This window comes from Convolutriloba macropyga, chromosome 3 (genome assembly GCF_964194025.1).
Source record: "Convolutriloba macropyga chromosome 3, txConMacr16.3, whole genome shotgun sequence".
NCBI classification, from domain to species: domain Eukaryota; kingdom Metazoa; phylum Xenacoelomorpha; order Acoela; family Convolutidae; genus Convolutriloba; species Convolutriloba macropyga.
This window is the reverse complement of record NC_134470.1, coordinates 32,510,674-32,534,897: the sequence shown is the minus strand read 5'-3', so window position 1 is coordinate 32,534,897 and position 24,224 is coordinate 32,510,674. Positions and strand designations below refer to the sequence as shown.

The following is a 24,224-nucleotide window of genomic DNA, read 5'->3' as shown; positions in this document are numbered from 1 at the left end:
CAGTTTGAACACCTGAATTAACCTTTCCCAACTGCCACCAAAATGTGGTGCAAGGGGAGGATTAAACTTCCATTCAATTTCAATATCAAGAATATGGAGTTTTGAGGCAAATTCTTTTGATGCTCTGAGTGCTTCGATACCTTTCTTTAGTCCCGAACAAGAGCTGACAAAAGTTTTCCCGTTGTCGGAGAGAAATGTTTTTGGCTTTCCGCGGCGACTAATGAATCTGCGGATGCAATTCATTGTTGAATCTGTAGACAGGTTTTCTGCTATCTCCAAGTGAACTGCTCTTACCACCAAGCAGGTGAACAGAAGTACGTAGCGTGTAGCGTGTCTGCCGCATTGAGATACGGGGAAAGGACCTATGAAGTCGAGTCCTGTCGTCGCAAAGACAAAGTGGTGCTCACTTGGTAACCGCTCGCATGGTAGATCAGACATTTGAGGTTGCTGGATTTCCTGTATCATTCGCCGACAAGGAATGCATTGGCGGACTGTCTGCCTAACGACAGCTCGGCATTTCAAAATCCAAAAGTATTGCATAAGGAGGCAGCGGGTTTGTTCAACTCCTGAGTGAGTGTTAGTAAGGTGAAAATTTTTGATGAGCAGCTTCACAATTTCTGTTTAGACCATCCAGAATGATTGGGTGTCGGGCAGTCTCCAAAACCATTGCCTTGGACAACCGACCTTTGGGGCGGAGCTGATCATTATTTTCAACATACGGACAAAGGTCTTTCAAACGACTTGATGCTGAAATTTCCTTTCCCTTACGTAGAGCAGACATTTCGTCTGCAAAATTTTCAATCTGCGATACCTGGATCAGATACCTGTACGCAAAAGTATGATGAGAGAGAGCCAAATGTTTGCTTAGCTTCTTGCAAAGGTCGCGGAAAAAGAAGCAGTACGAAGTCACTCTTATCAACCGATTCCAGTTGCTAAAACGTGTAATATCTATTACACACCCTTCAGTTGACGGTTTAGGGGCTTCCATTGGCTGTATTGAGAATACCAGTGGGTTATGCTTCAAGAGATCTTGACAAGTCCACTCTTTTTCTCCGGAGCGGAGAAATGATGGTCCACTCAACCAACGAGAAGTTGCATTCATCTGTCGAACCTCATAGCCTCTTGAGCCGTCATCAGCGGGATTATCAGAAGAAGCGATGTAGCGCCAATTGAGAGATGAAGAGGCGTCGAGAATCTTTGCTAGTCTATTGGCAACGAAAATTCAATGCCGCATTTCTGGAGTTCTCAACCAATGGAGTACAGTTGTACTATCGGACCAGAAAAAGTAATTTCCGATTTCCAAATCTTGCTGTTCTTTGATAAACTGAGCTAATTGCGCGCCATAAACTGCCGCTTGCAACTCCAGGTTTGGAATAGTCATCCTCTTGATCGGAGCTACTCTGGCTTTGCCCATCATGAACACTACATCAACTGTTTTATCAACATACTCAGTTCTTAGACAAGACACTGCTGATAGAGCATACTCTGAAGCGTCTGTGAACGTGTGAAGAGCTGTTGACTGAATTTTCGTGTTTCTACGGAAGAGAGCACTTGGAATGCTGATATTCTGATAAGTTGGAAGTTCGTTTTTGAATTGGAGAAAGTCTGAGAACTGCTGAACGTCCAGAGGTGCGTCCCATTGTGGACCTTTATTCCAAATCGCTTGCAATATTTTCCTCACTCTGATTGTTATAGGGGCTATAACGCCAAGGGGATCAAAAAATGAAGCGACGAACTTCAAAAGTTTCCTCTGTGTTGTGAATTGATCATTGGGGAACCTTTTGAAAAGCCTTCTGTCAATGATGTACTCGTCCGTGCTCGCGTTCCACGGTAAACCCAAAACTTTTTGAGGTTGAGGTGATGGTAGATCAGGCTTCAAAAGATTTTCGTTTGCGACGTTTTTCAAGAACTCGTCTGAATTAGAGTTCCACTTTGTGAGGTTGAAACCACCAAGTGAAAGACACTCTTTGGTGCTGTTCATAACGTTTACAGCAATTTCAACGTCTGCTGTCGAGATATATAGGTCATCCATGTAAACATTACGCTCAATGACGTCCAAAACTTGAGGAAATTTGTCTTGATTGTCACGTGCCGAACGACGAAGAGCGTAGGACGCTATGCATGGGGAAGATGTTGCGCCGAAGATAGGACGTGTGTATTGATACTCTTCGATTTTGCCATTGTGATTCCAGAGAAACCGAAGAAACGCACGATCAGAGGGAGCAACTTTAATTTGCATAAACATTAGCTCAATGTCTGCTGAAATTGCCACTTGTTGCTCGAGGAATCTCAATATGACTCCCACAAGATTACTCAACAAATCGGGTCCCTCCAAAGGTTTGAATTCAAGGATTGACCTTGAAAAACACTGGATGCATTGGTGACTCTCCTGATTTTTCCGGGTTTGTTTTCATTTGAAACGGGATGATGAAGAAGATAAGAACATGCTGTTTCTTTGTCTGTAGCTGGATCAACTTTGACAACATAATCATTTTGAAGATCTTTCTGGAGCGTCTCCTCGTACTTACTTTGTAGATCTGGTTTTGTTGAGAGTTTTTTGTTTAATTGCTTTAACTGTTTTTCTGGTAGCCATCTGTTGTTTGGTAACTTGGCGTTTTCCTTCCAAAGAAGGCCTATTTCGTGGTGACCATCAGAAAAGTTTGTAGTCAACTCAAGGATTTGCAGAGCTTTTTCATCATATTTAGACATAGCCCTTTTTGATGAAGCTATACCGTAGTTCTCAATTTTCATCCACTGTTGTACTTTTGTGAAAAGTTCATTGTCTAGATGAGGATGAGAGTTGATTTGTGTTTTGAACACTGGATTCTGTTCGTCTGCTGTGACGCTAGTTTTACCTGCACATGTCCATCCTAGAGGAGTTTCTACAGCCCAGGGCGTGTTTTTTGGGCCGTTTATCACCTTACTGTAATGGATCAGTTGAAGATTGTCGATGCCGATGATTATTGAAACTTTATTTTCATCAACATTAGGGAACGAAATGTGATTGAGATGTTCAAATTTCTTGCAAAGCTTGTTCAGCTCATTAGTGTTAACAGGGTTCATATTCAAATCGGGTACTGCCAAGACTTCGTTTACGAGAACTGGTGTCTTATTAGACTGATAAGGTTTAATTTTTAAAGACATTGGAGAACAATCTATTTCTTTTGTTGTGTGGTAGCCACTAATAGGCATCTTGCCAAAAGTGTTCATATCAATACCTAGAATCAGAGCTGCGGATTGGAGGAGGAGGCTCTGGCAACTTCCGTTGTCAAGATAAGCATATGTCTCAAACGTTTTCTCCCCGTTAGACAGTTGAACTGGTAAGAAAGCAACTTGACCTGTGCCATGCAGTTGAACCGATTTAACTGTTGAAGAGGGTCGGATTGCTTGATTTTTTGCAATGAAGCTTTCATGGAGCATTGTGTGGTGCTTTTCGCCGCAGTCTCTAGAGCGACAAACATTTTTTGATGTGCATTGTTGTACATGGTGACTACCAAAACAGTTGAAACATAGTTTCAATTTTTTCACGTGTTCTCGTCTATCGAGTGGAAACAGATCTTGGAAATGAGAACATTTGTATAAATACTGACAGCTACCGTTGTTTGGACAAACGACACCTTTCGCAGAGCTTGGTTGAAAGCTATTTGACGGGTTTGTGCGTTGATCCTGGTGAGATCTGTTGGACGGACGGTTGAATTGGGTTTGCTGATTCGAATGCTTCCAAAAATGATTAGAGGCCTTTGAACGAGTGCTTGGAGGTTGAGCTGATGCACAAGAGGTGGGTAAATCTCTGCAAGCCTTTGCATAGATCAGAAGCCACTCCGAAAGCTCTTTCAGAGATGGTTGAAGTAAACTTCTTTCCAAAACGTGCTTATTCCATTCCAAGCGGACTGGTGTTGGAAGCTTGTTTAAGGCTTGATTGACATTTGTAGTGGAATGTATGTCATGGTTGAATCCAAGTTGCTGAAATGTGTCCACAAGGGTTAAAAGGAAAGCAGAGAACTGCGTATAACTGTCTGGGATTGTCAGGTTAGGGGGTCTAAAATGTGACACTTTTTCGAGGAAGGCATTGACAATCCTGTTCGGATTACCAAAATGTTCTTCCAGACGTGCTAAAGCGGGTGCGTACAGACTGCCATTGCAGCCATAGCCGTCAACCAGTGCTTTTGCTTCTCCAATCAGGAGCGATTGCAGATGAATCATTTTTTCTGCAGAGGACATTGGAGAACGATCAATTGTTGCTTGAAACACACTGAACCACTTTAACCAACTTAATGGATCTCCATCAAACTTTGTTGCCTGTAACTTCGGAACCGATTTCTGAAAACAAGAAGACATTGAGGTAAGAGTCTGAGGCACAATACCAACTGCTGGAAGTGTAGAGGATGGTTGCGAAGTTCTGATTGGCGGATTTAAAGAAGAAGTTTGGGCCGCCTGATGAGAAACATCGAATGAGGGAAATGCGCCGTCGATTTTTGTGGAAGTGGAATTGAAGCCACCAGAGGTAACTCCAGACAAGGCATTGTTGATGGTGCTGGTGCCTGATACGTCAGCAGATGTGGTGGTGAGTTGTTGCGACAAATTTGCCGGCGGCAAAATTGTGTTTGAATCTCCCATTAAGCTACTGGGGGCAGCATTGTTAAGGAAGGATTCACTGTAAGAACTGTTTTCAGCGGGTGCTGAGAAAATGTTGGTCGTTAGAGATGCCTCAGTATGAGTTTGATAACTGCTGTTGTCAAAGGTCACCCTCGGGATGTTATTTGTTTGGTTGCTTTGTGTTGCGGACACAAGTTCCTTTTTGTATTTTCGGTATGCGGAAGTAATCTTCCGTATCTTGAATTTGAGTTTGCTCAAATGAGAGCATAAATTTTCTGCATCAGATGATGGTGCTTTGTCTAAAAGTTCATGAATTGTAAGTTCGTACTTCTCCTGAAGTTCCTTGATTTCAAGGAGAGTTTCCTCGACTGTCTCTGAGTCCTCGCCGCAGTCGATGCCAGATGTAATAAATTCGATGCACGACTCGATTTCACTTTCGTACATCAACTTTAAGTTGGTCAGACGTTTTAAATGGGGATCTTCAGAGACCTGCTCTTGACTTTCGGTGTTGTCGTCTGAGTATTGTGTCTGCGAATTTGAGGAGATCATTGTTTGGTTGTTACTTCCTGTGGATTTTCCAGTTCTAGTAAAAACCATTGAATTTCACCGGTCTAACAAAGACAGCTTCTTTCTTCGATGCGCTACGAAATTTTTTCAGCAAGTCTGTTAGAACCTGCAAAACCTACCTGGTAAACCTACCTGAATACCTAAAAACCTACTAGGTACCTACCTGAAACCTAACCAAAAACCAAATTGAAAACTACCTGAAAAAAAACTAGCTGAATACCTAAAATCTACCAAATACCTACCTGGACCTACCTGCAACCTACCTGATATGTATTCAATAACCTACCAGATACCACTTAAACCTACCTGATAACACCAGAGAAAGCTACCTGAACAACCGAAACCTACCTGAATACCCTACCAATGCCGACTCTACATAGCATTTGGAAAAAATATATAGTTCAGAATAAGGTCGTTGTTTTTCCGGACATAAAAACAAAGAGAATGCTGTTGAAACGTGTTTGGTGGGCTCGTGTGTGTTACGCTCGTTTCGTAAAATTGGGAACGGATATTAAAGCGCTCGGTCGGAATTACCGGAAAATGCAAGAAGGTAAAATTGTTGAAACATCGAAATTTGCCAGTAATTTTTGGTCATATCCGGAAAAAATTCTCAGGTCGCAAGAAAGGGGTGAATAATCAAACGGGCGAAAAAATAACAGGGAAAGATAAATAATAATGAAATAAGAAAGCCCAGTTAAATATATGAAGCTCGTCTCGTGATGGAATGGGTGTTCTCCCGGGTGTTGGATGGGATGGGTTTTTTCTAAAATTTCCTTCTCTACCCTTTTTACGAGAAAAAAATTCTTCGAGAAGGAAATTTTAGATCCTTTGTCTTTTTCGTTGGGCGTCAGAATGTCACATTGACCGCCTTAAGTATACTCAGGAAATCATTTTGCTTATTTGAATTAATAATGATGATACAAGCGTTTAAGATAAATAAATCAGTTCTCAGTTTTTTAGTTTTTTGTGTGTTGAAATTCGACTGCTTTTCTTTGCTTCCTTTTGTTTTGTCACTTCTTCTCTTAACCATTGAAGGTCTGTTTCGGGCAAAGATCCATAATAGTGCATAGATGTTCTCTAATTAATTGGGCATCAATGATGTATTGATGACACCATTCTTTCCCATTACAGATATAGGACCCCTCCCGTCAGATAACACATATATCCCCCATTGGTAAACACAATACAGTGGAGGGCTATAACTTCGTGGGGGGGCTATAATTTCTCAAATAATCTGTTGTTATTAACTTTATGAACGCTTTGCCGAATAAAAACTCATTTCTGCTCGCATTTAAGTTGAAAATATGTCCATGGGATATTTAGTACGTAGACTGCTTTAGATACTTACAGGACACAGAAGCGAAGCACAACCACTGCCAGGACTATGAAGCCCAGAATCACAGCAATTGCTGCACACACAATCCCCAGCAAAATGCCAATCGATATATCGGAGGTCTTGTTTTCAGATTTCGGCTGTGACTTGATTTCTGAAAATATTTACTTGCATAATCTAACATGGTACTAATCTATTTCGATTACAATTTCAATACATATGTTTGCACACTCCCCAGTCTCATCTCCCACCCTAGTAAAGCCCGAATGGATGACTTGCAAGAATGTTGCAAGATTTTGAATTAACTTGGAAGACGATGCTATATATTTTTTCCAAACAGAAATTTAACGATCAAAATTACTTCAGTTTAAGAAACCTCTAAAGCCAAAACTTGCAGTATCATTTTTGTCGAAATTTTTTAGTGCGGAAATACACTATAAATGAGTTTAATGAACTAATTCATAATAGTAATTTAGAAATATTTTTGCTCATTAATTGGCACTGGAAGTAAGTTTTGGTTAAGTTTTTCATATCCATATAACTTTCGAAACTGAAATGCTAATCTCGGAGAAAAAATTAAATACCCTTCAAAATGAATTCAAAATCTGGCAAGATTCTTGCAAGTTATGAATTCTCGCATAACCAGGGTACCGATCAGACCAAACAAATTTGAACGCGCGAGCTCTTTGGTGTTTTAGTGGCTGTTTTGACCAGTGGCAAAAAGAGGATTTTGATTTATCATCCAATTGATGTCAGGCTTACTCCTAAAACAAATGGCTGACATTTCCGACTTATGACCACAAAAAATTCCCCGTTTATGATCAATACTTCCAGTGAAACTTTCGAGAAAATCTACTCCGACCAATTTTAAGCTGGTAAGTACGTTATCCCCCCACCCCTGAACAGCCAAGTTTGGGACATGGCCCGGGCTGCTATATTTTCATTTTAAACGCGGGAAGTAGTACAAGGAAGTATGTCAATTTAGTGAAATAACCTCCTGAAAGGATCAAATCAATATCTGATGACTGAACTGTTTCTCCGAACTGCTCCGCCTCTGCATAAAAAGTGTACATCTGCCCTGGGTTGAGGCCAGTCACTGTGTGAGGATAGGAGAACGGTGCAGGCAGGTATTCAATTCCATCCACAAACAAGCTATGCAAAAATGTCAATTATAAGTGATTTCTTTTTATAAACTTTTTTTTTCTCACAAGTGTCGAGGTTTTGTATAACTGACATTTGAACTGCATTTTTTACATTAATTATTAAATTCAGTGCAAAATATCCGAACATAGGCAATTAAAAACTGTATGATGTCATAGCAAAGTTAAACTGTCTAATCAGTAAACAGATGTACGGACACAGGACACCCCACCAAATTAACGTACCACTCGAGAAAATTTACAATTTAATGAGCTTTGTATATTAGATTAAGTTATCCAAATTTGAATTTAGCTGTTGATTTTGTCTATTCTCAAGCTCTATCCTTATTCTCAATTATTTGAGTTTGGATGAGTGTAGATGTCCTTGTCTAATGAATTCGGTAGCATGATAAAGGATAAAGTTCATTCCATATGTGCATAAAGTGGTAACATTGAATTTTATGATTCTGGCTTCGCTCACTGGACATATGCTACTATAAATATGCAATTTAATTTGGCCTTGATTTTGCTGGCTGATCTGGTATCTGAAGTCCATCACCGTCTGCCTTTTTAAATCATGAAAATATCGTTTATTGCGGCTAGTACCAGAGAGAAGTTCACTGCTAATTTCTTTTTATAAATTCCAATATTCATTTAAAGTTTCGCTGATAAAATCACACCGCAGAACCTTTTGTTTTTTTTTACTTCAACCGACAATGTATTGTCGTCAATTGTCGTCGAGAAACCAAACAGGACCACTTTCATTACCCGGGTCGAGGTTTCACCCCTATTCCACCCCTAATTAGCGGGGATTAGGGTGTAATCCGTTTTCCACTGTTATTTATCGGGGAAAAGAGTGGAAGAGTGTAATTTTAAAAAATTACACTTTAATTACACTCTTTTGTCCACTCTTTTTACACTCTTTGTAAAGAGTGTAATTAAGGGTGGAATTATAATAGATTACACTCTTTTTTCCACCCTTATATTAAGTATCAATTATTTTTACACTCTTACACCCTTATTTTTAAGACAGTGTAAATTAAGGTGGACGGATAAAAGATTACACTCTTATTTCCACCCTTATATTAAGTATCAATTATTTTTACACTCTTACACCCCTATTTTTAAGACAGCGTAATTTAAGGTGGATGGATAAAAGATTACACTCTTTTTTCCACCCTTAAATTAAGTAGCAATTATTTTTACACTCTTACACCCCTATTTTTAGGATCTACACTTTATTCTTAAAAAATATTTCACTGTATGATCGAGCAAAAAATCGACCCCCCCAACCTGGGGTTTTCAATTCTTGCAAAAATTTACTTTCAATCTACACGTGCACCTTATCAAAAAAAATCAGTTTGGGGTAAGTCAAATTGGAAAGTGTTCAAAGGAGACAAAATCTGAAAAACATCGAAAATTTTTTATCTTAAATCCTATTTTTCTATATGATCGAGCAAAAAATCGACCCCCCCAAACTGGGGTTTTGAAATCTTGCTAAAATTTACTTGCAATCTACACTTGCACCTTATCAAAAAAATCAGTTTGGGGTAAGTCAAATTGGAAAGTGTTCAAAGGAGACAAAATTTGTAAAATATCGAAAATTTTTAATCTTAAATCCTATTTTTTTATATGATCGAGCAAAAAATCGACCCACCCAATCTGGTGTTTTGAATTCTTGCTAAAATTTACTTTCAATCTACACTTGCACCTTATCAAAAAAATCAGTTTGGTGTAAGTCAGATTGGAAAGTGTTCAAAGGAGACAAAATTTGTAAAATATTGAAAATTTTAAATCTTAAATCCTATTTTTCTATATGATCGGGCAAAGAATCGACCCCCCCAACCTGGGGTTTTGAAATCTTGCTAAAATTTACTTTCAATCTCGACTTGCACTTTATCAAAAAAAATCAGCTTGGGGCAAGTCAAATTGGAAAGTGTTCAAAGGAAACAAAAAAGGTGTCGAATTTCATGAAAGACTTTCGTTAATAACTTTTTAGAAATTACGAGTTAGAAAATGCATGGTAACTCCTTTGGTAGCCCTGATAATGTACTGACAGAGTTTGTGTAGTAACAGATGCCAATTTTTTGACTTCTATAAGAAATTTTGAAGAATTATTGAATTAGGTGAAGAATTCGTCGAACTTCATGAAAAACTTTTGCTAATAACGTTCTGAAATAAACGAGTTAAAATATATATGATAGCTCATTTGGCAGCTTTGACAAAGTACATTTAGAGATTGAGGAGTAACAGATGCCAATCTTTTGACTTTTATAAGAAATTGTACAAAATTTTTGAATTAGGTGAAGAATTTTTCGAACTTCGTGAAAAACTTTTATTAATAACTTTCTGAAAGAGACAAGTTAAAATGCTTATGATAGCTTATTTTCTAGCCCTGACCGTTTAAATTCAGAGTTTGTTTAGTAACAGATGTCAATGTTCTGAATTCTGAAAGAAACTTTCAAAGATTTGTTGAATTAGGTGCCAAAATTGTCGATTTTCATGAAAAACTTTTGATAATAACTTTTTGAAAAATACTAGTTAGAAAGTGTATTATAACTCATTTGGTAGCCTTAAAATTGTACTTTTAGAGTTTGTGTATTTATAAATGCCAATCACTTGATTTCTACAAGAAATTCTCAAAGAAGTGTTGAACTAGGTGAAGGAATTGTCGAACTTCATGAAAAGCTTTTGTTAATAACTTTTTGACAAAGACTAGCTAAAAAGTGTATGATAGCTTATTTTATTGCTGTCTGTGATAATGTACTTTATGGGTTTGTGTAAGAGTAAATGCCAATATTTTGATTTGTTCACAAAATTTTAAAGAACAGTCGAATTATGTGAAGAAAAAGTCGAACTTCATGAAAAACGTCTGTTAGTAATTTTCTGAAAAAAGACGAGTTAGAAAGTCTATTATAGCTCATTTTGTTGCCGTGTTAACGTACTTTATGAGTTTGTGTAGAACTAAATGCCAATATTTTGATTTGTTCACAAAATTGTAATGAACCGTCGAATTAGGTGAAGAAAAAGTCGAATTTCATGAAAAACGTCTGTTAATAACTTTTTGAAGAAGACGATATAGAAAGTCTATAATGGCTCATTTTGTTGCCGTGTTAATGTACTTTAAGAATATATATAGATCTTTTTTCTACTTTGTTTATTTGATTTCAAAATTTTCAATAATTAGCGATTTAGGGGCCAAAAATTTGGCATTTTTGAGTTACTTTGACTATATTTCCCACTTTTTCAAGACAAAGCGTACAAGTTTTTGGTAGCATGGTAAACTAGAATTCACGCTTCCAACATCCATGTTATTATCTTTTTAAAGTATTGCCAAACAAGAGAATGCGAGGGCAATGTAGACACCGAAATCAGGGTCGATTTTAGCAAAATTTTCGAATTTTCAAAGTTGTTTAGTTTAATAACTTTTTTTTACACGACGTATTTAAAAGTATATTATATCATTTTCTTGCCAATTTAATCCTCTTTACGAATATATATGGGTTGAAAAGTTTCGGTTTAACTTCATTGCCTAATTTTCCGATTTTCCAAACTTTGCTGAAAATAGGCAAATTTCAGCCAAATTGTCAAAAATCGAGTTTTTATCCCTTACTTTTTTAACTTTTTTTAACGCCAGGTTGATCCTCCAGTTCATGCTGATTCCAAAACATATTCATTTTTTCAATTTGGTTAAGTAGTTTTCGAGATATAAGCCTTTTTCGGACGCATACCAGCCCCCCAACCCCACCCCCCAAACCCACCCCCCCAACCCCACCCCCCCAACCTTTCAATTTCATCCTTTCCGTCTCCCCCCTCCGTTGCAACCACTTTTTTTACGTATTTTCATAGTCGTACTATATTATAGCCATAGAGCTTCTCGAATATATTAGTTTTATCACTTTGATAATTTACTTCATAATTATAGCGGCTAACCCAGATGACAAAGTGAAACTTTCGTTTGCCGCGTCCATCCGGTCACGTGACATGCTTATGCGTGTGCTGTCAGGTCAAGTGACAGCAGAGAGTAGCTCATCGATTGCGTCCCTACCTCCTCGATGGAAGCATGTATAAATATGAACGTGGTATCGTATCGAAAGTTTCAAATGAAGGAGAGAGTGTCGGAAAGTTAGTCATTAGTAGTAACAGATTGGATTGCAATGCGTTCGGCGGTTGGCCTCAGATTGGATTTGGCTCGGCGCACTTGTGTGCGCTTGTCCCGGCTGGGCCTCGGGGCTCTCGGCCCAGATTCCGCGCGTCGATGAGCACGTAGGTGCAGATAGAGGAAATACGTTCAATACATCGTTGGAAACGGTGTATTTCAGAGATTTTGGGTTGATATGCATCCTGTTCTTTTTGATATGCATTGTCTTGGCTACTTTGACGGTGACGTGAATGATGATAAGGTTGTAACTTGTTTTGTTGATGAGTTGGAATGCCCTGGGGGAGAAAGAAAGAAGGCGTATGTTGCCAAATTGAAGCTCGATCGTGATTGCAAAGCGGAAATGGCCAAGTACAGATACAAGCCACAAGTTGACACAAGTTTGACCATTTCGTTCAAGTTTGAAAATTTTGCTGCAAATTGTCAACCCGGGGAGGCACTAGGAAAAGTGGAAAAGCTGTTCAATGGCATCAAGCAAGTCAAGTTGGGAAAATTGAGGCCCAATGACAAAATATCCGCTGATAAGTGTCAATGGAAGTATAATGGATGAATTGACTTTTGTGGTTCTGCTGATTGTCGTCGGGCGATGGATTTATTAAAGCAAGACCAGAAGAACAAATACAACGGCATGAAATTTGTGAAAATAGGGAAGCTGAGGAAACTTATATGCGATTTTAACGGTAGATCGAGGATGCCAGTTATAAAGAAGCCAGCAATGAAGGTTGTCAATAAACGTAAGCATTTCACGTGCTGGAATCAAAAGCTTATAATTCGCAGTCAGCGAAAGTTCACTGTGTTCGAAATTTCTGATTGTGCTATTGTTTTCTGAAATTGTTTACTGATTGTTTGATTTTGTTTGATAGATTAGTTAGTAGTAGTAGTCAAAGACTCTATTGCATTTTCTTCAATTCCAAATGTCGCAGATTTTAGATTATTCAATCAAGTTCGTAATCAAATTACTCTATATAGATAGCAGTATTGAATTGGTCAAATTTATAACCTCTCAATTTGAATTTTGAAATTTTGAATTTTGAATTTAAAAATTGTCTTGATTCTTTTCAAACTACTTTTTATTGATGCGTTGTATTTATAAATTTATATAATTCATTCAATTAGTGGTCGGTCTGCAGGGGAAACCCTAGATTACCAACAGACCTTCCTGAAAATCAATCAATTCAAACCTATTTCTCGATTTTCATTGTGTACCGTAGCGAAATATGCAGTTTTTGGTCTTTTTCATCGGGTCAAGGAGTTGTCCAAATCAAACCAAACTCGGTGGTATGGAGTATCCCATGTGTATCTAAAGTGTTAAACAAAAGGAATTTTTGCTATAGCATTTCTAGGGAAGAAAGTTAGGTTTTCATACGGAAATTTGCGATTATTTCCAATATATAATTTTCAAATATAGTATTTTTTATTGGGTCAAGGAGTTGTCCAAAGTGAACCAAACTGGGTATTGAGTATACCATGGGTGCCTAGAGTCTAAAACAGAAAGAATTTTTGGTATAGCTTGCCTAGAAAAGAAGTTAGCTTTTCATACGCAAATTTGCGATTATTTCCAATATTTAATTTTCAAATATAGTATTTTTTTCGGGTCAAGGAGTTGTCCAAAGTGAACCAAACTGGGCATTGAGTATACCATGGGTGCCTAGAGTCTAAAACAGAAGGAGTTTTTGGTATAGCTTGCCTAGGAGAAAAGTTAGGTTTTCATACGGAAATTTGCGAATTTCGCGAATAACGAATTTTAAAAATAGGTCTTTTTCGTCGGGTCAAGGAGTTGTCCAAACAGAACCAAACCAAGTATTGAGTATACCATGGGTGCCTAAAATCTAAAACAGAAAGAGTTTTTGGTATAGCTTGCCTAGAAAAAAAAGTTAGCTTTTCATACGGAAATTTGCGATTATTTCCAATATTTAATTTTCAAATATAGTACTTTTTTTCGGGTCAAGGAGTTGTCCAAAGTGAACCAAACTGGGTATTGAGTATACCATGGGTGCCTAGAGTCTAAAACAGAAGGAAATTTTCGGTATAGCTTGCCTAGGAAAAAAGTTAGGTTTTCAAAAGGAAATTTGCGAATTTCGCGAATAACGAATTTTAAAAATAGGTCTTTTTTGTCGGGTCAAGGAGTTGTCCAAACAGAACCAAACCGAGTATTGAGTATACCATTGGTGCCTAGAATCTAAAACAGAAAGAATTTTTGGTATAGCTCGCCTAGAAAAAAAGTTAACTTTTCATACGGAAATTTGCGATTATTTCCAATATTTAATTTTCAAATGTAGTATTTTTTATCGGGTCAAGGAATTGTCCAAAGTGAACCAAACTGGGTATTGAGTATACCATGGGTGCCTAGAGTCTGAAACAGAAAGAATTTTTGGTATAGCTTGCCTAGAAAAAAAGTTAGCTTTTCATACGGAAATTTGCGATTATTTCCAATATATAATTTTCAAATTTAGTATTTTTTATCGGGTCAAGTAATTGTTCAAAGTGAACCAAACTGGGTGTTGAGTATACCATGGGTGCCTAGAGTCTAAAACAGAAGGAATTTTTGATATAGCTTGCCTAGGAGAAAAGTTAGGTTTTCATACGGAAATTTGCGAATTTCGCGAATAACGAATTTTTAAAATAGGTCTTTTTCGTCGGGTCAAGGAGTTGTCCAAAGTGAACCAAACTGAGCATTGAGTATACCGTGGGTGCCTAGAGTCTAAAACATAAAGAATTTTTGGTATAGCTTGCCTAGAAAAAAAGTTAGTTTTTCATTCGGAAATTTGCTATTATATCAAATAAATTGCAATTATTGAATTTTAAAAATAGGTCTTTTTCGTCGGGTCAAGGAGTTGTCCAAATCGAACCAAACTCGGTATGGAGTATCCCATGTGTACCTAGAGTGTAATGCAAAAGGAATTTTTGCTATAGCTTTTCTAGGAAAAAAGTTAGGTTTTCATAGGGAAATTTGCGAATTTCGCGAATAACGAATTTTAAAAATAGGTCTTTTTCGTCGGGTCAAGGAATTGTCCAAAGTGAACCAAACTGAGCATTGAGTATACCATGGGTGCCTAGAATCTAAAACAGAAAGACTTTTTTGGTTTAGCTTGCCTAGGAAAAAAGTTAGCTTTTCATACGGAAATTTGCGATTATTTCCAATATTTAATTTTAAATATAGTATTTTTTATGGGGTCAAGGAGTTGTCCAAAGTGAACCAAACTTGTTATTGAGTATACCATGGGTGCCTACAGTCTAAAACAGAAAGAATTTTTGGTAGAGCTTGCCTAGGAAAAAGTTAGTTTTTCATTCGGAAATTTGCTATTATTTCAAATAAATTGCAATTATTGAATTTTAAAAATTGGTCTATTTCGTCGGATCAAGGAGTTGTTCAAATAAAACCAAACTGGGTATGGAGTATCCCCTGTGTAGCTAGAGTCTAAAACAAAAAAAAAATTTTGGTATAGCTTGCCTAGGAAAAAAGTTAGTTTTTCGAACGGAAATTTGCGATTATTTCAAATAAATTAATCGGAAATTAACGTACGAAAAGCTAACTTTTTTCCTAGACAAGCTATAGCAAAAATACTTGTTGTTTTTTACTCTAGATACCCAAGGGATACTTCATGCCAGGTTTGGTTTGATTTGGACAACTCCTTGACCCGACGAAAAAGACCTATTTTTAAAATTCGTTATTCGCGAAATTCGCAAACTTCCGTATGAAAACCTAACTTTTTTCCTAGAAAAGCTATAGCAAAAATTCCTTTTGCAATACGCTCTAGGTACATATGGGATACTCCATACCGAGTTCGGTTCGATATGGACAACTCCTTGACCCGATGAAAAATACAATTTTTAGAAATTAAGTATTCGAATATTCAATTTCTAAATATAGTATTTTTCGTCGGGTCAAGGAGTTGTCCAAATCGAACCGAACTCGGCATGGAGTGTCCCATATGTACCTAGAGCGTATGTACCTATTGGAAAAGGAATTTTTGCTATAGGTTTTCTAGGAAAAAAGTTAGGTTTTCATGCGGAAATTTGCGAATTTCGCGAATAACGAATTTTAAAAATAGGTCTTTTTCATCGGGTCAAGGAATTGTCCAAAGTGAACCAAACTGAGCATTGAGTATACCATGGGTGCCTAGAATCTAAAACAGAAAGACTTTTTTGGTTTAGCTTGCCTAGGAAAAATGTTAGCTTTTCATACGGAAATTTGCGATTATTTCCAATATTTAATTTTAAATATAGTATTTTTTATGGGGTCAAGGAGTTGTCCAAAGTGAACCAAACTTGTTATTGAGTATACCATGGGTGCCTACAGTCTAAAACAGAAAGAATTTTTGGTAGAGCTTGCCTAGGAAAAAGTTAGTTTTTCATTCGGAAATTTGCTATTATTTCAAATAAATTGCAATTATTGAATTTTAAAAATTGGTCTATTTCGTCGGATCAAGGAGTTGTTCAAATCAAACCAAACTGGGTATGGAGTATCCCCTGTGTAGCTAGAGTCTAAAACAAAAAAAATTTTGGTATAGCTTGCCTAGGAAAAAAGTTAGTTTTTCGAACGGAAATTTGCGATTATTTCAAATAAATTAATCGGAAATTAACGTACGAAAAGCTAACTTTTTTCCTAGACAAGCTATAGCAAAAACACTTGTTGTTTTTTACTCTAGATACCCAAGGGATACTTCATGCCAGGTTTGGTTTGATTTGGACAACTCCTTGACCCGACGAAAAAGACCTATTTTTAAAATTCGTTATTCGCGAAATTCGCAAACTTCCGTATGAAAACCTAACTTTTTTCCTAGAAAAGCTATAGCAAAAATTCCTTTTGCAATACGCTCTAGGTACATATGGGATACTCCATACCGAGTTCGGTTCGATATGGACAACTCCTTGACCCGATGAAAAATACAATTTTTAGAAATTAAGTATTCGAATATTCAATTTCTAAATATAGTATTTTTCGTCGGGTCAAGGAGTTGTCCAAATCGAACCGAACTCGGCATGGAGTATCCCATATGTACCTAGAGCGTATGTACCTATTGGAAAAGGAATTTTTGCTATAGCTTTTCTAGGAAAAAAGTTAGGTTTTCATGCGGAAATTTGCGAATTTCGCGAATAACGAATTTTAAAAATAGGTCTTTTTCGTCGGGTCAAGGAGTTGTCCAAACCAAACCAAACCTGGCATGAAGTATCCCTTGGGTATCTAGAGTAAAAAACAACAAGAACTTTTGCAATAGCTTGTCTAGGAAAAAAGTTAGCTTTTCGTACGTTAATTTCCGATTAATTCGAACAATTAATATTAAATAATTTTTAAAAATAGGTCTGTTTGCTTAGGACATAGAGTTGTCCAAAGTGGACCAAACTCGGCATGGAGTATACCATGGGTATCTAGAGTGTAAAACAAAAAGAACTTTTGCTATAGCTTGTCTAGGAAAAAAGTTAGGTTTTCATACGGAAATTTGCGAATTTCGCGAATAACGAATTTTAAAAATAGGTCTTTTTCGTCAGGTCAAGGAGTTGTCCAAATCAAACCAAACCTGGCATGAAGTATCCCTTGGGTATCTAGAGTAAAAAACAACAAGAATTTTTGCAATAGCTTGTCTAGGAAAAAAGTTAGCTTTTCGTACGTTAATTTCCGATTAATTCGAACAATTAATATTAAATAATTTTTAAAAATAGGTCTTTTTGATTAGGCCATAGAGTTGTCCAAAGTGGACCAAACTCGGCATGGAGTATACCATGGGTATTTAGAGTGTAAAACAAAAAGAACTTTTGCTATAGCTTGTCTAGGAAAAAAGTTAGCTTTTTATACGGAAATTTGCGAATTTCGCGAATAACGAATTTTAAAAATAGGTCTTTTTCGTCGGGTCAAGGAGTTGTCCAAATCGAACCAAACTCGGTATGTAACATCCCATGTGTACTTAGACTGAAAAACAAAAAGAATTTTTGCAATAGCTTTTCTAGGAAAAAAGTTAAGTTTTCATACGTTAATTTCCGATTAATTCGAATAATTAATTTTAAATAATTTTTAAAAATAGGTCTTTTTGATAAGGCCATAGAGTTGTCCAAAGTGAACCAAACTCGGTATGGAGTATACCATGGGTATCTAGAGTGTAAAACAAAAAGAACTTTTGCTATAGCTTGTCTAGGAAAAAAGTTAGGTTTTCATACGGAAATTTGCGAATTTCGCGAATAACGAATTTTAAAAATAGGTCTTTTTCGTCGGGTCAAGGAGTTGTCCAAATCAAACCAAACCTGGCATGAAGTATCCCTTGGGTATCTAGAGTAAAAAACAACAAGAATTTTTGCTATAGCTTGTCTAGGAAAAAATTAGCTTTTCGTACGTTAATTTCCGATTAATTCGAACAATTAATATTAAATAATTTTTAAAAATAGGTCTTTTTGATTAGGCCATAGAGTTGTCCAAAGTGGACCAAACTCGGCATGGAGTATACCATGGGTATTTAGAGTGTAAAACAAAAAGAACTTTTGCTATAGCTTGTCTAGGAAAAAAGTTAGCTTTTTATACGGAAATTTGCGAATTTCGCGAATAACGAATTTTAAAAATAGGTCTTTTGCGTCGGGTCAAGGAGTTGTCCAAATCGAACCAAACTCGGTATGTAACATCCCATGTGTACTTAGACTGAAAAACAAAAAGAATTTTTGCAATAGCTTTTCTAGGAAAAAAGTTAGGTTTTCATACGTTAATTTCCGATTAATTCGAATAATTAATTTTAAATAATTTTTAAAAATAGGTCTTTTTGATTAGGCCATAGAGTTGTCCAAAGTGAACCAAACTCGGTATGGAGTATACCATGGGTATCTAGAGTGTAAAACAAAAAGAACTTTTGCTATAGCTTGTCTAGGAAAAAAGTTAGGTTTTCATACGGAAATTTGCGAATTTCGCGAATAACGAATTTTAAAAATAGGTCTTTTTCGTCGGGTCAAGGAGTTGTCCAAATCAAACCAAACCTGGCATGAAGTATCCCTTGGGTATCTAGAGTAAAAAACAACAAGAATTTTTGCTATAGCTTGTCTAGGAAAAAATTAGCTTTTCGTACGTTAATTTCCGATTAATTCGAACAATTAATATTAAATAATTTTTAAAAATAGGTCTTTTTGATTAGGCCATAGAGTTGTCCAAAGTGGACCAAACTCGGCATGGAGTATACCATGGGTATTTAGAGTGTAAAACAAAAAGAACTTTTGCTATAGCTTGTCTAGGAAAAAAGTTAGCTTTTTATACGGAAATTTGCGAATTTCGCGAATAACGAATTTTAAAAATAGGTCTTTTGCGTCGGGTCAAGGAGTTGTCCAAATCGAACCAAACTCGGTATGTAACATCCCATGTGTACTTAGACTGAAAAACAAAAAGAATTTTTGCAATAGCTTTTCTAGGAAAAAAGTTAGGTTTTCATACGTTAATTTCCGATTAATTCGAATAATTAATTTTAAATAATTTTTAAAAATAGGTCTTTTTGATTAGGCCATAGAGTTGTCCAAAGTGAACCAAACTCGGTAAGGAGTATACCATGGGTATCTAGAGTGTAAAACAAAAAGAATTTTTGCTATAGCTTTTCTAGGAATAAAGTTAGCTTTTTATACGGAAATTTGCGAATTTCGCGAATAACGAATTTTAAAAATAGGTCTTCTTCGTCGGGTCAAGGAGTTGTCCAAATCGAACCAAATGCGGTATATAGTATCCCATGTAGACCTAAATTACAAAACGAAAGGATTTTTGCTATAGCTTTTCTAGGAAAAAAGCTAGCTTTTCGTACGTTAATTTCCGATTAATTCGAATAATTAATTTTAAATAATTTTTAAAAATAGAGGTCTTTTTGATTAAGTCATAGAGTCGTCCAAAGTGAACCAAACTCGGTATGGAATATACCACGTGTACCTAAAGTGTAATAGCAATGAAATTTCTGCTATAGCTTGCCTCTGGAAATAGTAGTCGGAGTTTCCTATTGCAATTGGATTCTAAATCAAGAGGTTTTTGCCACGTTTTTTCAGCTTTGACAATGCATCAAACTGTTGTCGTTTACACTGGGAGTGCTCTTATTTATGAAAGGAGTCCTGCGGCTAATGTAAGAAACGTTGATAATTCTACAACATCTGTTGGAAGTCTTCTCACAGAACTGAATGCACTTAAGGCTCAAATCAGGCAACTCGATGAACGAATCAAAACTTTAGAGAGGGCTAATGCTGAAATTGTCGATTTGACCGCAGAAGTTAGCTTTGAAACGACAGTTTCTGTTCATTCTAGCGACATGAGCGACGAACTGCCCAATGACATTTGAACTAAATTTAGATCAAGTGATTGTTTAGAGGTTAAATTTACAACTTTGTTGAGTTATTGTTGCCAAGCACCCAGAAGTAATCTTTTGTTGACTTATTTGAGTTGTTTTGTAAACTTTCGGTTATTCTAGTTTCCTGATGCATCCCTTTTAATTTCACAAGTTTTGACAATAAGCTATGTGTTCTCAGCCGGCCTTCTGCTAATCATATCAGTTGAACTGTAGTTTTTCATTAAGGTTCTCAATAGCACTCTTATTTTCAGATAAAGATGCCATTCAGAATTGAATTTGTGTTTCTAACAGAATCATGCCAGATCATAAAACTATCCCTATTCGACCCCCGTTGGCCAAAGGAGGTGGCAATAAATCAAAGAATGCAGATGAAGGAAGATAATAAAGTAACATTGAAGTTAGAGAATGGTGACACTGAATGCGTTCTCCTGAAGCATGGGCCACCAGCAGCAAAGAATGCTGAATTTGAGAAATTTAGCGAGATCTATTTGGCCTTCTCTGAACAATGCGAACGAGACCTGCGTTCTACGCCAACCAGGGGTACAAGGTGGACAAGCAGTGCAACAGGTACACCTGAGAACATCTCTCAAACGCCGGGGACTTTGGTAAGAGTAATATTAGTTTTGGTTTTGTATAGGTTTAGATTAGTCAAATTAGAGAGACGTAAGCTCAAAAGGGAATGTATTTGATGAAATTCTTTTTTGACTAGAAAAGCTTCAAAAACCTTTGTCATTATAGGGGCAATTTAAATGGAATACTTTTCTTGAAAGCTGTGTCAATGTAAATACTGGTTGTTTCGAAATGCAGAAACCACGCCAAAGTTGAAGAACTTCTGAAAGAAAACAAGGACTTTATCTCAACATTGATCCAGAGTCACAACAAAACCTTCGCTGAATGCAACAGGAAGTTTGAACAGCAACTGCAGAATTTGAAAACTATTGTAAGGGTTTTTGAATGTTATAAAAAATAGTCTGCTTTAAAGTCGATTAAGAAAGCTTAGCTTTAGATGGTAGCTATTATTTATTAAGAAAGTTAGGTATGAATGTCTCAACCCCTATCAGGACGGTATAACTATTGTAATGGTCTAACTAATGGTTCAGGTCGTCCAATAATAATTTTAGAGAGAAGTCAGTAAAAAGACTACCCAGGAAGGCGAAGTTGAGGAGCAAGACCAAGGAGAACAGCCACCTAGTGTTTACAACGGTGCCAATCTTGAGAGCTTACCAAGAAATGACAAGCCCGAGCAGTACGGAAAAGTTCTGCGAGTTGCTCTGTGGGATGAAAACGGACTCCAAAGAGAAATTATCTCCCCCACTCGAGACAGCGAAGTGAGAAAACCTACTTCGCCAAAAAGAACCAAACTTTTTAAAGGTATATTTCAACTACAAAATTCTAAAAAAACTTGAGGACGGTAATTGGGAAGAACGTGTTAATAATAAGTATAGAGCAATGGAAAATTCAGAAAAGCAATTTTATTTTGGCTTTTAGATAATTTAAGATAATTACACCAGATGTCACTTACAATTTTTTTAGACCTGGTAAAGAAAATTTTTCCACCCCGACTGTGGCCCGATGCATATTCCGAAGCGCGAACCGCCGCAAACAGATCTGGTATTGACTCCCTGAGATACAAAAAGAGGAAATCAGATCCATTCTGGTGTGAGCAGCTGAAGAGGAGGACAGATTCTAAGAAGGTTAAGAAGAACCAATCCAGCGCTCCCTCACAAATGGAACCGGCTGACGGATCAAACAGAGAGCAGCAGTCTCAGCAAAATGATGAAGAAGATGAAAACCCCTTAGCTTCACCTAACAGTGATAATTAGTTCATTTTGTATAGAGTAGTTTTCTTTTTTTGGAAAGGTGCAGTAATTTTAGTTGCTTATTTTGTTCAATACTGACGAAGCGCAGTTTTTCATTCATCAAATTTAAGGATGTTTAGAGAGAGAGAGAGAGAGAGAGAGAGAGAGTTATTGATTTACAATGTATTCCAACATTGATAGTAGTAATGTTTGTTTTCCTCATAAAGTTCTCTGAAATTTACTATGTTTACCAATAGTGATTTTCTTCAAGAAAAGAAAGAGAGAAAATTAAGCATTGGAATGGTAGATATGACAAAAGTGAAGAGAGAAAAAAGATGATTTGGAAGAATTTCTAAAGCTTTTTACTATGTCTTCTTTTTTCCTATCTCAATTCGATTGAAGTTTTTCAGAGTGTTAGAAATGAAAAGAACATCGCGTCAAGAGCAGGCAAAGAAAAACCTTCACTTCGACTCAGAAGCCAAAAGAGAGAATGCAATCAAGGCAAACCTTGTGTCGAACAATATGGCCTGGCTCTTTGTGGACAAAGAGTTAATACTTCTAAGTCTAAATAGCACAAAGTGGCCTGAAAAGCTCAAACCGTCGCAAAAATTGAGCATTATTGAGGGTCAGAGCTATGACTTGAGGAGGAAGGAAGAAATATATCCCTGTCGCCTTTTGACCAAAGGGAATTTGAAGTATGTAGAACGGGCGATGTTGAGTTAGCAAGCAGAGATGGACTCGGGAAAACGGCCTTCGGGTCTGAAGACTACAATTCTGACAGCATCGAAATCTCCGTTGGTAGAAGAAGTTGACTTTTTGAGCTCATCTCGTGCACCGAATATGACGAGCACGGCGATTACAATGGGCAAGGAAAGTGGGAAAGCCAAGAAATTGAAAGCAAGCTCAAGTCAGCAACCAGTGGTCAACCAAAGCCAGATTCTTGAACAGGTATTTTTCAATCAGTACAAATTGAAAAGGTTTCAGGCAACAAAAAATGTAAATTTTGCAAAGTTCACTAGCTGGTTCATTCTATTTTAATTGACGAGTAGGCCAATTTGGTTTTTTTTGTATCCAGGATGAACAAGAGGTCTTCACGCAGCCATGCTCTTCGATTCAACCTAGTCTTACTTTTGACAATACAGCGCGAAACGAGGACAACCCTGAATGTGGTCCAAAGTGCCCGCTGCTCAATGAGTTCTTGAACTCTTATGCCCTAGCGATGGACGCACTGCGAAAAGCTTTTGAAGAGCAAAAGAAGAAAGAGGAAACAAATCGGACAAATCTGTGCTCTAGAATCGATCAGAAAGTAAGCTTGCTCTCCATTTCTTTTATACCGTTGTCATCAGAAACTGAATATTTGAAAGGAGTTTTTTGTTTCACTTTTCCTCATCTGATAGATGTAGGTTTTTGCTACAGTTTTGCGATATAGGCACTTTTTTAGACTGCTGAGCTGAAGGAAGTCCGTTTCGTGGACGTGCATGGCTTCCGTAGTGTAGACGAACACCCTTCACGAGCTACACATAGCAAAGTAATTCTCCACGAGGGCGAAGACCTGATGTCCATACATGCAGGGTCGATGTTGGAAAGCTGGCTAGGGCACTTCATGACAAGCTTTTCAGCGAAAGTTATCGTGGGAACTTCATTCTTGCGCCTAGACGGAGGGAGGATGACGGTAGGACGGCAGCTCCTCAAAACCTTCTGGAGAAGTTTATGAGTAAGAACCTTTGTAATTATTTTGGTTTTGTTGAAACTTGTTCACTTTTCCCGCCTTGAAATTTTTTCACTTTGACTTTCAATCTGAGATGCTAAAGCTCGAAAACGAGAGAAAAACCGTAACTTTTAATAAAGCAGCATGACTAATAAATCGCATTTAGAAGTTTTTTTTTGCATTTAGATGTCGTGAAGCAGAATTACCCTGATACCCCGAACCTGGCATGCGAGGAGGCGAGAAAAGCGGCAAATCAGTATGGAAAGGACTGTAGAAAAAGGGGTGGTGGCTCAACAGTGAGTGAGTCCAACTGAAGAGATAGTTTGAACTTCAAAATCTAACTGAAAGTTTTACTTTCTTCGACTTTTGAGAACACCTTTACAGATTAGTAATTGTTTGTGATAAACTGATCAGTATATATACTTGTTTGCTCTTCGTCTCAGTTTTATGCCTCAGATCACGTTTAGTTGTATATTTTATAGTACAATTTTGATTGCTTGTTCAATGAGTTTTATTTTATTTTCATGTTTTAACGTTAATCAGTTCTGCAATCCAAATTTTTTATATGTGTAACCGTTCAGGTAATTCAACTATTAAAAGGCTGTTTTTTCTTCAAGAAACTGATATTCACC

The 24,224-nt window shown here is 37.1% G+C and overlaps 1 protein-coding gene across 2 annotated transcripts in view; it reads right to left on the bottom strand.

Annotated features, from left to right (window-relative positions):
* LOC142336156 (uncharacterized) overlaps positions 1-24,224 on the bottom strand; it is a 154,314-nt gene that overhangs the window by 16,726 nt on the left and 113,364 nt on the right. For both annotated transcript variants that reach the window (XM_075384755.1, XM_075384756.1), the window contains 2 exons: positions 7,491-7,648; positions 6,512-6,650 (listed from right to left, as the gene is read on the bottom strand). In XM_075384755.1, the coding sequence (XP_075240870.1) occupies positions 6,512-6,650; positions 7,491-7,648 (297 nt within the window). The remainder of the gene's footprint in view (positions 1-6,511; positions 6,651-7,490; positions 7,649-24,224) is intronic.